This window comes from Melozone crissalis, unplaced genomic scaffold (assembly GCF_028551555.1).
Source record: "Melozone crissalis strain CALT ecotype California unplaced genomic scaffold, PUWL_Pcris_2 ptg000032l_1, whole genome shotgun sequence".
Lineage (NCBI taxonomy): Eukaryota > Metazoa > Chordata > Aves > Passeriformes > Passerellidae > Melozone > Melozone crissalis.
Window position 1 is genome coordinate 2556390 of NW_026535810.1, and position 17655 is coordinate 2574044.

Consider the following 17655-nt stretch of genomic DNA (forward strand, 5'->3'; position numbering starts at 1 on the left):
AAATCAGTAGACACCAGTTGGTATTCTTTCATTGTTCAATGTCTCAGAAAAAAAAAAATCTTCAGAGTTTCTTCTGCTCTGCATGGAGTCACAGAGGAAACAATAACATCCCTCCTCTTTCTGTGATTGCTTCCATTGGGAGGTTACCACAATTTCTGAATCAGACCTCATGAGACACCACAGGTAAATAAAGTGTTGATTTCTCTGTGCTGGTATAGATCACAGCACTGACATATCAGTCCACATTTCAGCTGTTCCCTACTGATCACATTCTGCAGCACCAGTGGATTCCCACTACAGAAGGTTGAGAACAGTTTTGTTTTTAACAGCACAGGCTGAGCCACTCTTATTTTTGAAGGATTAATCTGAGGTAGCTGCAAACAAACCAGACCTAAAATTGGAATTTGCTTGTACTTATGCTGTATCTGAGATCTCTGTGTACCATCTCCATAGATTTGTGTAGATTTGTAAGTGTGCTCAGAGCCAGATACAGAAACCTTTAGTGGGCTCTTTCAGATGTATTTGGAGAGGTTTTTTATTTTAAAAATGAATATATCCTTGTGGTGCTTCACATTTCTCTTACAGTTCCTGGGATATATATGATATAACTTTAGAAATGTTTAGATGTAGAAACTAAAGCAGTGGAAATGTGAATGTCTGTCTATAAGCTCATAACCTGTCACTTCTTTATACTGGATGGAAAATATATTAGCATCAGTCATCATTTGTCTAAGGTGAGATTTGTAATGTATATTTATCTCCATGAAATGTCAATTTGTAATGTATATTTATCTCCATGAAATGTAAACTTAAAAGCATGTTTTAATTTTTAAAATGAAAAAAATCTGAATTGAGCAGATAAATTCCACAAAGTTTTGTAATGTATATTTATCTCCATGAAATGTCAATTTGTAATGTATGTTTATCTCCATGAAATGTAAATTTAAAAGCATGTTTTAATTTCTAAAATGAAAAAAAATCTGAATTGAGCAGATAAATTTCACAAAGTTCATTTCTAAAAACCCAGTAAAAAAAAGTCTGAACTTTTACAGAGTCTTTAAGTGGTGGTGTAACTTATGGCTATGAATTTAAGTCTGGTAGTTAGGTGTGATTGTATTAATTTATTGCAGGTGAATAAGGTTCATCTTTCTTCTGCAGAATGGGTAGGAGGAATGAAACCAAAGTCATGTATTTCATTCTCCTGGGTTTTCCCACCACTGGTGAACAGCAGCTGCTTCTCTTCTCTGCTTTACTTCTGGTTTATTTATTAACTGTGTTGGAAAACTTCCTCATCATTCTCATCATCCGAAACAACCACAGCCTGCAAAAACCCATGTATTTTTTCCTAGGGAATCTGTCTTTTTTAGAGATCTGGTATGTCTCTGCCATTGAGCCAAAGATGATCAGAGATGTCCTGTCCCATGACAAAAGGATTTCATTCCAGGGCTGCATGGCACAGCTGCATTTCTTTGTGACTTTTGTTTGCACTGAGTACGTCCTGCTGGCCGTGATGGCCTTCGACCGCTTCGTGGCCATCTGCAAACCCCTCAGGTACGCCCTGATCATGAGCCCCAAGCTCTGTGCTCAGCTGGTGGCTGCCTGCTGGATGTGTGGCTTGGCCACCTCTTCCATCAAGCTGGGCTTCATAGCCAGCCTCTCCTTCTGCGACGTGGACAAAATCAATCATTATTTCTGTGACATTTCCCCCCTCCTGAACATCTCCTGCAGCGATTCCTCTTTGGCCGAGCTCGTGGACTTCACCTTGGCCCTGCTGGTCATCATGCTGCCTCTGTGCGCTGTGGTGGCCTCCTACATCTGCATCCTCTTCACTGTGCTGAAGATTCCTTCTTCCCAGGGGAGGCAGAAGGCTTTTTCCACCTGCAGCTCCCACCTGACCGTGGTGGTTTTGTTCTACTCCACCACTCTTTTCACCTACGCCCACCCCAAGCTCATGTACACCTATCGTGCCAACAAGCTGGTGTCACTCCTGTACACGGCGGTTGTGCCACTTCTGAATCCTCTCATCTACTGCCTTAGAAACAAAGAGGTCAGGGTTGCCATGAGGAGGACTTTTACTTGCAGAAGAGGCACCAAAGAAATCAACTGAAGTGTGCCAGAGAAGAGGTTTTGCTCGTGAAGATCAACTGGCAGCGCTGAGGAGATGAAGTCAGGAGGTCCAAACCTCAATCCATGCAACCACTACTCATATTTATTGAACTAAACCATGATATATTTATGTATATACTATGGTTTTGACTCGAGATGTGTGGGTTTGGGGTTTTTTTGCTTGTTTTCCTCCTAAGAATCAATGCTGTCACCTTTTCTTAAAAGTCTCCAACTGAATGACTGCTGTTTTTAAAGGTGTTTGGAAATGCTGGAAAATAAAGCCCAGATTTGTTTGCTCTAAATGGAACAGAGTCCAGAAAACACTGTAAATGCATGTGAAAATCAGTTATGTGTGATTTATTTAGTTCAAGATTTTGTGATTATCCCTTGAGAGAAATAGGCAGCAGCAAAGGATGGGTAATTGCAACATTCTTAGATTCCTGGTGTAGGATAAAAAGAACCATCCTCTGAAGAAGAAAATGTTTCTAATATGGCATTAGAGAAGGTATAATGTGAATATTCACATGGTACAGCTGCATTGTCACTTGGCCTCTGTCTCAGCTCCACAAGTCCTTCCTGAGTTTTTAATTTAAATTTTGCAAGGTTTGAAGTTCCTTTAATGCAGTGATTTGGCTACACACATTGACTGGTTTTAAAGCACTGATCTGAAGTGATTGTTTTGAAATTACGTCAAGGAAATCCTTCAAATACACTGTGAAAAGGATTATCATCCAATTATTATGGGGTTTATGTACAGTAATAATAATATTGTTAGATAACCTGAAACAAATAATTCATAACCTGTTCCACAGAGGTTCCTTAGGAAAGGAGAGAACACAGAAAAGTGTTACACAAACACAAACCTTTTGAGAATGCAAGTTCCCTCTTGCATCTAAGCTTATTTCTGGAAGTTTTCCTAATAAACACTTTCACAAATTCAAGTACTTTTAAAGTACTGTAAATAAGTCACTAACCACAAGTAAAGAAGGTAAAACAAAGTCCAATCTCAGCTTTTGGGAAACTTTCTCTTAATCTCACTCTCTGCCTGCAGATGAGAGAAACTGATAGGAATGTATGCAAATGTAAGATAGTCTGGGTTTAGAACATATTGACCAATTGCCAGTCACAAAATTTGGGAAGCCATTATATCATGAACAGAAACATCTATTTCATGCAGATTTATTTAAAACCACGTGCCAAAACAAAGAAAATTTAATATAGTTTGCTGTAACTAAATGGGACACTCCTGTGCTGAGAAGAATGCAAATTTGTTTTTTGAAAGACAGCCATGTCCTAGGGTGTGTGAGATACCCAAACAGGAGTTGTGGGGTGTTTTTCCCTTCCTGGGGTGATTGCTGCCCCCCAGAGCAGTGTTCCCTTAGAGGCTGGGCCCTCACCTGAACCAGACTTCTCAGTTTTAGAGGTGAGCACACTCCTGGAGTCAGAGAAGAAAACACATTTAGTGAAAACTTGCTTTTGTTTAGAGAGGAGAACCATTATTGCTTGGGGAGAAGGCAAGGGTGTCTGTTCTATTTTGATAATCTGGAAGAGGTTTCACAGTGACTTCTGTGAGCCAGAGAGAAGTTTGCAAAGAGGATCCATGTTTACCCCTGAAAGAATTTCCTACCAAAGTCCTTGACATAGAAACCAAGACAGAAAGGAGGATAAATAAGAGAAACTTCAACTGCCTATTCCAATAAGCACTTTGTTTGTATTTTGTGACCAATGAGTAAAGTGTAAACTTATGAGTTTTGTAAGAATGCATAAAAAGCATGCATGCCATAATAAAAACAGTTTGAAGCCTTCTAAAAATGGAGTGTGGCTTTGTGTTGTCCCTGTCTCAACTACAACAGAAGGAAGCAGATTCTAATGGTTAATGAGATCTTGATTAGGTCCACAGTGTTTTGCTGAGCAGAAAAAAAAATCTACAAGAGGCAGGAAGGGTTCTGCATAAGAAGCAGTGAAAAAAGTAGGGGTAGAAGACAAACAGAAACAGCTTTACACTTTATTGCTTGTGTTTGTTATTTTATCTCTCCTATTCCTTATAGTTTTCTTCTTTTGCAGGCAAAGAAAAATGGCACAAGGGAAAAATATCTCATTTGAGATTTCAGATGTTTGCTGTGAAGGTTCTGGACTCCAGAAACTGAATCCCTGGTGTTTTTTATGTACACTTATTAAAGTATACATAAGCAACATGCTAAGGAGAATGCTCTTAGAACCAGTCAGAGCCAGTGATGTATTGACTACAAGAGAAAAGTCAGCTGAGTAGAAAAAATGTTCAGTATTTTTGGCAATGTGTTCAAGAAACCTGAATTCCAAAAAACCAAACTGGGCTTTATAACTGTGTTACAAGGTATGTGTATTGTGGTGTGTGAAATCTGAGTTTTGCTTTGTTAAATGTGGTGACAGAATTGGATTAAAAGTTTCTGTTTTCTCTTTTTTTTCATTATATAGAATGTAGTAATTATGTATACAGTTAGTTCTCCTGGAAATTAAATACATTATCAGGAAGGCAGTTTTTAATGTGTCTGCATTTAGACTTTTTGTTTGATCAATCAAGGGACAGATAGATCCAGAGACTTCTCAGGTGAATCAAAAATCTTCCTTTCTCACTGGCTAAAAAAGTATCTGCAGCATATTCATTCTTAGCTGAGGTGTTTACCTTCTTTAAAAAGCCATTAAATTAAGCAGTAGTAATTGTTATTTCAACAAAAAATTTTGGATAGGATGTAGGATATCCTTCAATGGACAATATGTTTGATTATCATTAAATTATTTCATAAGTTTACATCTATTACAGTAAAATCATTGATGCTTACACATAAAACCAGAACAAAAATAAGAATTTAAAAAGAAGGTCAATTACATAAGCCAAGACCACACATCTGTTGAATGCCTCACCACAATGACACAAGATTTTGATGTTTTCTTTTACATTATTGTGGACAAAAGTATCTCTTTTTTTCTTATTCTCTTCTGGCTTGCTTTATTATTTTTTTATCAAAAACAGCTACTTCTAAGGGACAGTTTTTCCCCTGTTTTGAACAGGTAGGGTGAGACTAGAAGGATCGCACTGTGGATGCATCTATTTCTCTCTTTTGACAATAAGGGAAGGTTTAGGAATTGTGAAAGTTGTGGACAACAACCTGGAAAGGCTTTGAGTGATACTTGACCTGACTGCCTAAACCTGAGCTCTCTGCACACAAAACTCCCCAGGAAAACTCACCAAAATATTTAATGAGCAAGGTTATGCAAAGAGAAATTCTTTCTCCAAATTTATTTCCCTTTCTAAGACTTGTGGGTAAATAAGAACAAAGGATTAAATAGAACAAAGGATTAAATATATTAAATACCTTCTGAGGGTACCTAGAGGTGAGGCCACATTTCAAGGACCCCGGAGGGATAGCTGGAGAAATTGTTAAAAATTAATTCAATGGTTTTAAAATATTAAGTATATGCTGGTTAAGAAAAATTATCTAATGGGAATGACAGCAAAGCAAATAAAATACCATTTCTGTCACTCAGCTTTTAAAAAAATAATAGACTTGAAATTTTTTTAAACAATTATCTAAATGAATACATTTCTTGGCTCATATATTTACAATTGTTTTGCATCACCTGAAGCAGCATTTTTCCTGTTCTTTTGTTTAGGGGAGAGCAATCTTGTGGGTTAGTTGCAATCTTAGGGTGAGATTATTTTCTGCCAGTTAAATCTGAAATAGGTCTTCAACTGTAGGATGAAATGTCTGTTTCTAGTTGGTTGTGAAGTTTATTAAATTAAAATTGGTTGGATAAACTGCATGCTGAATGTTTCTTTATACTGAAAATAATATTACATGATTATTAGCTTACAAATTACCCTATAGTAGTTGACAAAAATCGGCAGATATGATATATAATTAATTTTATAATTTTTCCATATATCTATTTAATTTTATTAATTAATAATTATTTTATAATAATATAAATACAATCAATATATTATTGATTATATGTCATATATAGCATATATTACATAATATATACTCTATATAGTATTATAGTCATAATAATATTTATATTTATTGTTTTATTAATAATATTTATTAGTCATAATAATACTTATATTAATATATTTATATATTTAATTAATTATATATAATATTAGAATTTATTTTATTCTTAATTATTATTTACAATATATTAATATTTTAAAATATTTTGTGTTATTTATATTATTTTATATAATTAATGCATATAATTTACAATTAATTTTATTAATTATATATTTCTTATGTTTCATATATCTCATTGTTTGTCTTATTCTTCCATAATTGCTTCTCCAGGCAAAATATTTGCAATCTACTGCATCCTAATTTCCTTTTGGAAAGCCAAGATGGAAAACCACACCATAAGTGAGTTCATTTTGGTGGGGTTCAAATCCCACCCAGGATCCCAAGTCCTTCTCTCAGTTCTCTTCTCCACAATGTACTTTGTCACTGTGGTGGGAAACATCTGCATGATCCTCATCATCAGGATGGAGCCCAAGCTGCACACCCCAATGTACTTCTTCCTGGGGAACCTGTCCACCTTGGACATCTGCTATTCCTCTGCCATCACTCCCAGGGCAGCCCTGGCATTCTTGCTGGGCAGAAGGAGCATTTCCTATGCTGGCTGTGCTTCCCAAATGTTCTTCTTCTCTCTCTTTGGCACAACAGAAGCTTTCTTCCTGGCTGTGATGGCTTATGATCGCTTCACTGCCATCTGCAACCCGCTGCTCTACCAGGTGGTTATGAGCAGAAGGCTTTGTGTGCTCATGGTGGTGGGCTCCTATCTGTCAGGCTGCATCAACTGCACCATCCAGACAGGCTTCACCTTCAGCCTGTCCTTCTGTGGGCACAGAGAAATCAAGCACTTCTTCTGTGAAGTTGCTGCAGTGATCCACGCCTCCTGCTCCAACACCCTTGTCAACCAGCTCGTAATGCTGGCTGTGTGTGGACCAATAATTGTGGGCACTGCCCTGGTGGTTTTTGTCTCCTATGCTTATATCATCGTCACAATCATCCAAATGCCTTCAGCAGAAAGCAGGCACAAGGCCTTCTCCACCTGCTCGTCTCACATGGTGACAATCTGCTTGTTCTTTGGGACAGTGTTCTTCATGTATGCTCAGCCTGGAGCTGCATCCTCACCCAGCAAGAGCAACATCATCTCCATCCTCTACACTGTTGTTATTCCCATGCTGAACACTTTCATTTACACCCTCAGAAACAGGGAGGTAAAAGGGGCTCTGAAAAAACAGTTAAAAAGGAAAGGGTTTTTTAAGCACCATTCCTGAAGTTGAGAATGAGCACAGTGTTCAATTTGTAAAATAAAAGACATCAGGACCTGAATGTAAAATAAAGGACGGGATGTAAAATAAAGGACATCAGGACCTGCTTTCAAGAGTCTTTTGTGTTTCTAGATGGTCAGTAAAAGCAGGATATATAAACAAATCTATGATAATCTAGTGATTGTTATTTCAACTAAACAATTTTTGATAGGATGTAGGATATCCTTCAATGGGCAATATGTTTGATTTCTATGAAATGATTTCATAAGTTTACAACTATTACACTTAAATCATTGATGCCTACACATAAAACCAGAATAAAAATAAGAATTTAAAAATAAGGTCAATTAAGTAAGCCAAGACCACACATCTGTTAAATGGCTGATCACAGTGACACACAATTTTGACATTTTCTTTTACATTACTGTGAACAAAAGTATCTCTTTTTTTCCTATTTTTCTCTGGCCAGCTTTATTCCTTTTATAGAGCAGATGAAAGTGAGGTTTCATTTAACCACAACTGGACATTTACAAGCCATCTGACCTGTAAATGTAGAGGCCTCTTATAGCCATTCAAAAGATACCAGCATTTTAAAGCCATAATTAACACGATGGGTTGGAAAATTTGAAGAGTACCTAAGTGTACTGAACATGTAAAATAGGACAGAAAATTCAGATTCTGGCAGCAGAATCTGCTGCCACACCTAAGTGTACTGAACATGTGAAATAGGACACAAACAGCTTCTGGCACTTATTTCTGGAACACAGCCGGTTCAGGTGGAGGCATTCTCACTCTGCACATCCACAGCTAAATTAAGTCAGACAAGAGTGAAGCACAGAGATATGTCTTCCTGTGCAAATAACTCTTAAATCTCAAATATCCAAGCTGGCTCCTCATAGAAAACCCATTTCTTCTTTTCTTAACCACAGGACATGGCACTTTCATAGAGCTGGTGGCCAGAGGGATGAGGAGAGCTGTGGTTGCTCAGTGAAGCAAGGGAGCCGCCACTCCTGGAAGTGCCCAAAAAGAGACAGGACATGGCACTTGGTGTCATGATTTAGCTTATGGTGGTGTTCAGTCAAACACAGCAATCCCGGAGGTATTTTCCAACTTTAATGGTTCTGTGACTGAGTGACAGACTGGGGCTGGGGGAAGGATGATGGATGATGGATGATGGATGGATGGATGGATGGATGGATGGATGGATGGATGGATCATGGATGGATGGATGGATGGATGGATGGATGGATGGAGCATGGATGGATGGATGGATGGATGGATGGATGGATGATGGATGGATGGATGGATGGATGGATGGATGGATGGATGAAGCATGGATGGACGGATGGATGGATGGATGATGGATGGATGGATGGATGGATGGATGAAGCATGGATGGATGGATGGATGGATGGATGATGGATGGATGGATGGATGGATGGATGGATGAAGGATGGATAGATGGATGGATGGATGGATGGATGGATGGATGAAGCATGGATGGATGGATGGATGGATGGATGATGGATGGATGGATGGATGGATGGATGGATGAAGGATGGATAGATGGATGGATGGATGGATGGATGGATGGATGGATGAAGCATGGATGGATGGATGGATGGATGGATGAAGCATGGATGGATGGATGGATGATGGATGGATGGATGGATGGATGGATGGATGGATGGATGGATGGATGAAGCATGGATGGATGGATGGATGGATGGATGAATGGATGGATGGATGGATGGATGGATGTCCCCTCAGCACCGCTCTGCTTCGTTCCCTGAGTGTCCCCTCAGCCCCTGGGCCCAGGTGGTTCCCAAGTGTCCCCTCAGCCCCGGGCCGCTCCCCGTGTCTCCAGCCCGTTTCCAGCCCGGTTCGCCGCCCATTCCCGAGCACGGCCCCGGCGCTGGGATGCGCTGGCCCTTTAAGGGCCTCCGCGCCGCTAGGGGGCGCCGTGCGCGGTGGGGGGGCGCACGCGCTGTGGGCGCTGCTCGGCGCATGCGCGGCGCGGCAATGCGGGTGGTGGTGGGTGAGTGCGGGGCTCGTGGGAACGTGAGGGAGCGGCGGACAGAGAGAGAGCAGAGGCGAGAGAGAACACGGCCCGTGAGGGAGCCGCGGCCAGAGAGAGCGGGGCGTGGGGGTGCAGGGGCCAGAGAGAACGGGGCCCGTGAGGGAGCGGCGGACAGAGAGGGCAGGAGCCCGTGAGGGAGCGGCGGACAGAGAGAGATCGGGGCCCGTGATGGAGCGGGAACCGTGAGGGTGCGGAGTCCGTGAGGGAGCGGAGGTCTGCGGGAACGGGGCCCGTGAGTGAGGGGTGGCCTGAGAGAGCGGCGGTCTGAAGGTCTGAAGCGGGGGCCGTGAGGGAGCGAGTCCGTGAGGGAGCGGGGGCCCTGATGGAGCGGAGGCCCTGAGGAAGCGGGGCCGTGAGGGAGCTGCGGCCTCAGGGAACGGGGTCCTGAGGGTGCGGGGCCGTGAGGGAGCGGCGGACAGAGAGAGCGAGGCCCGTGGAGGTGCGGGTGCCTGTGGGAGCAGGTCCGTAAGGGAGCGGGTCCCGTGAGGGAGCGGGAGTGTTGAGCGGAACGGAGTTTTGGAGAAGGGCCAGGCGGGTCTGGGTTGTGGGTGCTGCCCGCTGGGTTGGAGCCAAGCCGCCGCTTCCTCCCCGGCTATGGGAGCTGGTCATGAGCGCGGGCGGTGCTGCGGTGATGCAGCCCCAGGCATGGGCCGCCTCTGCTGCAGAGGGGTGATGGCACAGCAACACAGCCCTGATGTTCTGTCTCTCTAACCAGGTGGTGGGACGGGCTTCGTGGGCAGAGCCCTGACCCAGCTGCTGCGGAGCCGAGGGCACCAAGTGACCCATGTGTCACGAAGAGGGGGCACGGATCGGATCAGCTGGGTATGAAATGAGAGCGGTCACAGCAGGGCGAGTGTGACAGGGCTGAGAAGCCAGGCTGCATGCCGTGGCTTTCCATGGCATGGAGGGACCCTGCCCAGGGAAGTCTGGCTCCTCTGGGTGTCCTTTTGCTGGATGTTCCATGGGTCACAGTCATTAGAATGGGTGCTGCTGTAGCTCCAGGAAACAAAACCTTCTCCATTTGTGCTGTCTCTGCAAATGTCTGGAAGAAACTGGGTGAAGTTCTTGGGAGCCTGCTCTGCTTATTTGCAGGGAAGGCTTGAGCAGAGGGGTGGCCTGATGTGTGATGTCTGTCACTCCTGCCTAGGAGGAGCTGTCACACTCCGGGCTGCCCCTGTGTGAAGCTGTGGTCAACTTGGCTGGTGAAAATGTCCTCAACCCTTTCCGCAGGTAACTTGATGTTCCATAGTGCTCTTGAGACAAGGTGGAGGCAAGAGAAGCCAGTGTTGTCAGGGAGTGTGGAAAGGGAGGAAACAACATGATCAGGAAGCTCTTGGGTTGACATTTGTACCCTCAAGTACCCAGAGCATTTCTGTGGGCCTGGTAGGTTCTGAGAGACCTTTGGAAGAAAAGTTCCCTCCTGCATCTACAGCTGGAGGCCAGAAACATTAGTTCCACATTTCCAAAAGGAGACTGGGTGGCATGCCTGCATGCAAAGTTTGACTTCTGGGAGGAGCACCAGCTTTGCTGTCTAGCTCCTTTGCTGACTTTGTCTGAAGGCAGTCCAAACCCTTCAGTCTTGTAAGGGTTAGAGCCACCATCTCCCAAAGTTCCTCTGCCTTTGTGCTGAAACATGACATGTCCTCCCTTTGCTCTGAGGTGAGGGGAGTTCCTGTGACTTCTCCTTGGTGCCTTGGGAAGGCTGGCCTAGAACAGAGACTGGACAGAGCTCAAGAATAAAGCAGGGATTTATTAGGAGGATGCATGGATCCACTTTGGACAGCACAGGGCTACACCCAAGACGAACCAAAATGGTCACAAAATGCCCCACTGGTCACAGGGTCTCTCACTTTTATAAGCTCTGCTCCATTTGCATATTGGAGTTAATTGTCCAATTCCAGGTTTGGCCCATGCAGTCCCATCCTTGTTTTTCCCTCTCCAGCCCACGCTGTTTGTGCTCTTGGCCATAGATTTGGCTCATTTGTCCTTGTTCCCCAGCTGGAACAGGAATTGTTTTGTCTCCCTGCTCTGTGCACAGAGCTCACCATCCCCTAATAGAAGGCCAGAGCCACCCACTAAAGCAACAGAGAACCTGAGAAATATAAAAACTAAAACCTGAGGCATCACCCTGTGCGTGTGAGCTGGTGTTGGCTGGGTCCCCCTTGGTGGCAGTCCTGTGAGGTGTTTGATCCTGGCTCTCCCTTTCCCAGGTGGAATGATGCCTTCTGCAGGGAGGTTGTCAGCAGCCGGGTGGAGACCACGAAGGCCTTGGCCAAAGCCATCGGTGCTGCTGAGCAGCCTCCCCGTGCCTGGGTCCTCGTCACTGGCGTAGGTATTGGTTGGGCCTGGCCAAGACAGCACTCGTGCTGACCTGGAGAGGCCTTGCCTGCAGACAGTTCCTCAGGAGCACCTTCTTGCCTTGAAATGTCAGCTGTATTGCTGTCAGTGTCACTGTGTTTAGGCAAGCCTTGATAAGCTTTTAGTGCTGCTGGAGAGGAATTTGGCTCCCTGTGCTTTGTCTAGGGCAGTTCTGTGTTTTCCTGTGAAAGCCTTTAGGCGTCCTGTAGAATCAATTTGTGTCAGTAAGACCTTCTGCATAATCTCCAACTTCCTGCTTGCGGCAGTCTTTAAAGCTGAGGTTTATCTTTAAAGCTGCCATGGTTTAAACCTTCCAGCCAGCTCAGTGTGTTGTTTGTAGGCCTGTTTGGGTTTTGGGGCTGCCTGAGTTTTACTGCATCCTACTGAACCTGTAGAGCACATTGGTAGTTCAGAAACTTGTCAGCATTGCTATTAGACTGTGCTGTTCATGTGAGGATATTCCTGGTGGAGTGATCAAGCTCACAGAATCCCAGAATGGTCTTGGGTTGGAAGGGGCCCTAAAGCCAATGCAGTGCCGTGACAGGGACACCTTCCACTGTCCCAGGGTGCTCCAAACCCCATCCAGCCTGGCCTTGGACACTTCCAGGGATCCAGCGGTGGCCACAGCTGCTCTCCGCACCCTGTGCCAGGGCGTCCCCACCCTCACAGGGTAGATTTCCTTCCTAGCAGCCAGTCTAAACTGACTTTAAATTTGAAGCAATTCCCCCTTGTCCTGGCACTCCAGGCCCTTGTAGTCTCTCTCCAGCTTTCTTATAGGTTTCCTTCAGGTACTGGAAGGTTGCAATTAGGTCTCTTTTTCCAGGCTGAACAATCCCAGTTCTCTCAGCCTTTCCTCACAGGAGTTCTAAGCTCCTGGAGGCAGAGAAGGTCTGATGGGAAAGGGGGGCTTGGTGTGATCATTCAACCCTGACCCCTTTTCTGCTGTCACCCTGCAGGTTTTTACCGGCCCAGCCCCACAGCTGAGTACACTGAAGACAGTGCAGGAGGGGATTTTGACTTCTTCTCACGCCTGGTGAGCTCGTGGGAGGCTGCAGCTCTCATCCCTGGCAGCCCAACTCGTGGTGTTGTGGTGAGATCAGGTGAGATGGGGCATCGTGGTTATTAATGGGGATTGCTTTACTGCTGGGAAGAGCTGGGTAAAGGGCGTCAGTTCTTCTCTCTTCCCTTGTTGGGGTGCTGTTCCAGCCAGCCCCTTAAGGATTCTCCTGCTTGTTGGTGTGGGTGTGGAGGGCGTTTTGCCCTCTGGCAGCAGCACCTGGTGTCACTCTGTTCTCCCCACAGGTGTGGTGCTGGGCCGAGATGGCGGCGCAATCTCCCAGATGCTCTTGCCTTTCCGCCTGGGACTCGGAGGCCCCATGGGCTCTGGACTGCAGCCCTTCCCGTGGATCCACATCCAGGACCTGGCTGGGATCGTGTGTCACGCCCTGGAGACGGAGTCAGTGCGAGGCGTCCTCAACGGCGTTGCCCCGTCCTCGCCTGGCACCTCCAATGGCACCTTCGCCCAGGAGCTGGCGGCAGCCCTGGGGCGCCCGGCGCTGCTGCCGGTGCCCGCCTGGGCCGTGCGGGCTCTCTTTGGGGCAGAGAGGGCGGCCATGCTGCTGGAGGGACAGAGGGTGCTGCCCAAACGCACCCTGGAGAGCGGCTACCGCTTCACCTTCCCTGAGCTGCCTGCGGCTCTCAAGGACATTGTGGCTTGAGGTGTCCCCACCTGGGCTGGGCCCTGTTTGTGTGAGCCCCCCATCAAAGAGGGGAGCCCTGCCCCCTGGCACTTCCCCATGCACGTACAGCAGGGGTGAGCAATCCTGCCCTCCTGTATCTCACTGTTTAGGAATCATCCCTCTTCCTGCCATCTGAATCTTAACATCACCTGCACTTGGGGAAGGGCAGGAGTCCCTCACAGGACTGGGATTGTGGGATTGCCCGTCTCCCCTTTGGCGTGGTGTGCGTGTGAACTGCTGACAAAGCAGCTGGGGTGTCCTGTCTTCTCTCCTGAGAGACGTGGCAGCAGGAAACAGTCCTAATGCTGTTGTAATTCCTCCATGGTACTGGAAGTTGCCCTTCCTGTTTTCTCCATGATGACAGGCAAAGCAGAACAGCTAAAGTCTCTTGGTGTTGGTGGTTGTGGGAGGAGATGCATCTTAGGGTGCTGAATACAAATTGCTTGGAGACTCTGCCCTCTCTTTTCTTGTGGCTGGTACCAAGTTGATGTGTCAGTACCTTCAGCTGAGTCTAACCCAAAGAGTTGCACCCTTCCAGGGTTGCATTCCCCTTGTGCTGTGGCAGGGATGAGGGAGAGCCCTGCTTTGCCAGCCTCTAGAGGAAAGAGTGACAGACTGTGGCCCCTGGACTGCTTTGCCTTGGTTGAGTGCCCATCTAAGCTTGAGCTCAGGAAAGCTGGGTGGTACATCACAGTGTGAGCTTTGGTCACAGCTTTAGTCCAAAGGAGCATTTCAGCTATTGCCTTCCTTGTGCTTACCTCACACCAGGGTGGTTTTCTTTTACTGATCCCATGAGGTGGTGCTGGTGTTCAGGTGTTCCCCCTGACTGGGCACTGAGGATATCCCAGCTGCCTGGTCTGCCTTGGGAAGCAGAACCTCTTCCCTTGTAAAGCAATTTCATCATCTCACAGTGACAGAAAATGCATCCATGTGCTTCCCTTGACCCACTTCCATATCCCAAAGGGGGTTACAGGGTGTGAAGTCCACAGAGCAGTGAAGTTTATTGTAGCAGTACTTCTGGGGAAATATTCCTAGTGTGATGTAAGCTGGGGCTAGAAAATTCTATTAAAAGGCACTTCAGGCAGATAAAGACCTACTCTTTGCAATCCACAACAACAGCAATCCACTCATTTCTGGTTTATGCCAGAGTAGCTGAAGGATCAGTCTTGGTGGAGTCTAGATGAGTCTCCTGTCTCTGTTCAGTACATTCTGTGTGACATCTGTGTGACATCTGTGAGCAGGCTGAGCCTGGAGTTGTGGTCTCATTCTGGCAGAGCTGAGTGATCTGCACTGCTGCCTTGCTTTGGGGTTAGCTCTGGGCTGACTGCTAAGCTGCAACACAGTATTAAAGACAGCAAGGCTTAATTCAGAGTTTTCTGTAGCAGTCATAGTTCTGCACTATTTGTATTGTTAATCTGCTTTAAACATTCTTCCACTAATTGTAAGACACTGATTCCCTAATTAAAGTTGGTATTTCCCATCCTTGTACCCCTTGATTTCCACTGACCATGGACTTCAGTAAAACCTTTGATTTCATTTTCCACAGTGCTCTCCTGGAGACACTGGCTGCTCCTGGCCTGGATGGGCATACCCTGCACTGGGTACAAACCAGTCTGGGCAGCTGAGTGCCAGGTAGGGAAGGGTTAAACCCAGGTGGGGAAGGGTTAAACTCAGCTGGTGACCCATCAGAAATGGTGTTCCCCAGGGCTCAGTACTGGGACCAGTCCTTTTCAGTATCTTTCACCAGGGATCTGCCTGGGTAGGTATGGTCACCAATTGTGGTGTTGTGAGGGTCCCCAGAACAAGGTGAGAGATGAGAATTGACTCCAAGTTCTCAGTAGGCTGATTTATTATTTTGTGATATTATATTATATTAAAATAAAATTATAAACTATACTAAAGAAAGAGAAAGGAGATACCAGAAGACTGGACAAGAATGATAATAAAAACTCATGACTGACAGAGTCCCAGCTGAACTGGGATTGGTCATTAAGTTAAACAATTCACATGCTGTGGAAACAATTCTCCAAATCGCATTCCAGAGGAGCAAAACATTGAGAAACTGAGGCTTCTCATCTTGCCAGGAGTAGAAATCATGAAGAAGGGGTTTTTCATAAAATACCACCGTGACAAGGGGGTTGAGTGCACTCTTAGTAAGCTGGCAGACCCAGCTTGGATGGCATTTTTGGGAGGGTGGGAAGGCTCTGTAGAGGCCCATGGGGCAAGGCCAGTGGTAGGAGGCTCATCAGGGCCAAATGTTGGGTCCTGCACCTGGGTCACAACAAATCCATGCAGTGCTCCAGGCTCAGGGAAGAGGGCCTGGAAAGCTGGAATGACCTGGGTGTGCTGGGTGACAGGGCTCAAGATGACCTCAGTGTGCCCAGGTGGCCAAGCAGGTCAGTGACACCTGGCACCATGGACGTGTGGGCACACAGAATAGAGATCCCTCGCCCAGACAGGAAATCCTGGCTGCACTGAGCAGCAGCAGGGCAGGGCCAGATAAGTCCCTAGTAAATCTTGGAACCATCTGAGATGCTTTTCTCCCTCCATTCCATAATGGGTCCTTTATCCCCTGGGCATTAACTCTGCCTCAGGCTGTGAGCTGACCCCAGAGCTGTTCCCACTGACCCACTGGAACAGGTCCCACACCCAGCCAGGGGCTGCTGGATCTCCTGGGACAGCCCTTGGAAGAGCTGGATCAGAATGTCCTTTTCTCTGCTTAGGTTCCTCTCTGGTTTCTCTACCTGCTGGTGGGCATCTGTGCCCCTTTGTGCATGTGTAGACCAAGTTTTTATTGTATAACCAGAAAAATTCACTTTGTAAAGGAGCAGAGAAGTGTTTTAATCACTGCCCTGAAGGCTTTACTGATAAACAATCCTGTAGCAATGACTGAACTTTTTTATTTCAAAGCACAGTTGAACACAAGCTCCAGGGCAGCAAGTTGTGAGTTATAATTTGAGAGTCTGTGGTTGGGAGAGTTATAATTTGCATTTTTTCATCTTGCAAAGGGGGGGGAGTGACTACACTGCCATGAAAATTCCCATTTCAGTTCTGCTCCAATTATCACAAGGTTCCTTCATCTGCATGTGTCCTGATCCACATGACATGAAGAACTTTTTAATTAGCCCCAAGGTGACAAAACCTAGTTTTGCTAATTATATTATTGTTATTCTTTTTTGAATGACCAGAAGTGCAAGGTGATTTGGGATTTTGCTTTCTTTTTGAATCCCATCATTTCCCTTAACAAAGGCATCATGAATCCTATAAGGGAAGGTTGTTGGAGTCTTCTGTTGGAGGCAGGTTTGCAATCATCTCCTCTGAGTAGAGCTGTGCTGTTTTATCTTGTAATTTGAGAATGAATTCTTGTAGCCTGTGTGAAGTTGGATCACAGAAACAGGAGTTTGCTGAAGGTATTTGCTCTTTCTGCCAAAAATACTGCAAGGATGAATAATTCCACACACTGCCTGTGGCAATGATTATATTGTGAAAGAGGAAATTACCTGAAAATGTTTATCACTTTTAATATATAATATTACTTAACAGAGCTTCAGAGACACTCCCCATGTGTTGGGAGAGGTCTGAGGGAAGGCAGGCATGACTCATAGCTGTCTCAGCATTTCTGTATTTCAGGTTTTGCTGCAGCTCAGTCTTACTTTTGTGTTAGAGGGATTACTGAGACAAAAGAGAAAGGCTGGATTAGAGTTGAAAGCAAATTGCTTTCTCTCTCCTCCAAGCTTCTGTGAAAATACTATTTTTAAATGGGAAATGAGAACAAAGAATCTACAGTATCAATTGTGGATTGTTAGAAAATGTGATTTCCTACCAAAAGTGGTTTTCCTTTTTGGATCTGTGGAAAAAGATCTGCAATTTTCAAGCAGAAAATAGGATTAATTATATAAGGCTTTAAAATGGAATTATGCACTGACACTAAGGAGGAAACTGTTATGGGAAAAAATTACAGTATCCCTGCAGAGTATTCACCAGAGGGAATGGAAATATGCAGAGAGTTCTTGTTTCTACAGTTCTCTGAAATTCCATTTTGGGAATAGTTTAACAGTTTATAG

The 17655-nt window shown here is 45.1% G+C and overlaps 3 protein-coding genes across 3 annotated transcripts; all 3 read left to right on the forward strand.

The window, feature by feature from the left end:
- Positions 1-1159: 1159 nt before the first annotated feature.
- On the forward strand, positions 1160-2107 carry LOC128940035 (olfactory receptor 6Y1-like). The gene has a single exon (XM_054281361.1). It carries the CDS (start codon positions 1160-1162, stop codon positions 2105-2107), a length of 948 nt encoding a protein of 315 aa, XP_054137336.1.
- Positions 2108-6478: 4371 nt separating this feature from the next.
- On the forward strand, positions 6479-7420 carry LOC128940036 (olfactory receptor 12-like). Its single transcript, XM_054281362.1, has one exon. It carries the CDS (start codon positions 6482-6484, stop codon positions 7418-7420), a length of 939 nt encoding a protein of 312 aa, XP_054137337.1. The 5' UTR covers positions 6479-6481.
- A 1996-nt stretch (positions 7421-9416) lies between these two features.
- Positions 9417-13691, forward strand: LOC128940303 (epimerase family protein SDR39U1-like). The gene is made up of 6 exons (XM_054281648.1): positions 9417-9452; positions 10210-10316; positions 10642-10724; positions 11705-11826; positions 12809-12952; positions 13155-13691. The coding sequence occupies exons 1-6, from the start codon at positions 9422-9424 to the stop codon at positions 13568-13570; spliced, it is 903 nt and encodes a 300-aa protein (XP_054137623.1). The 5' UTR covers positions 9417-9421; the 3' UTR covers positions 13571-13691.
- The last annotated feature ends 3964 nt before the right edge of the window (positions 13692-17655 follow it).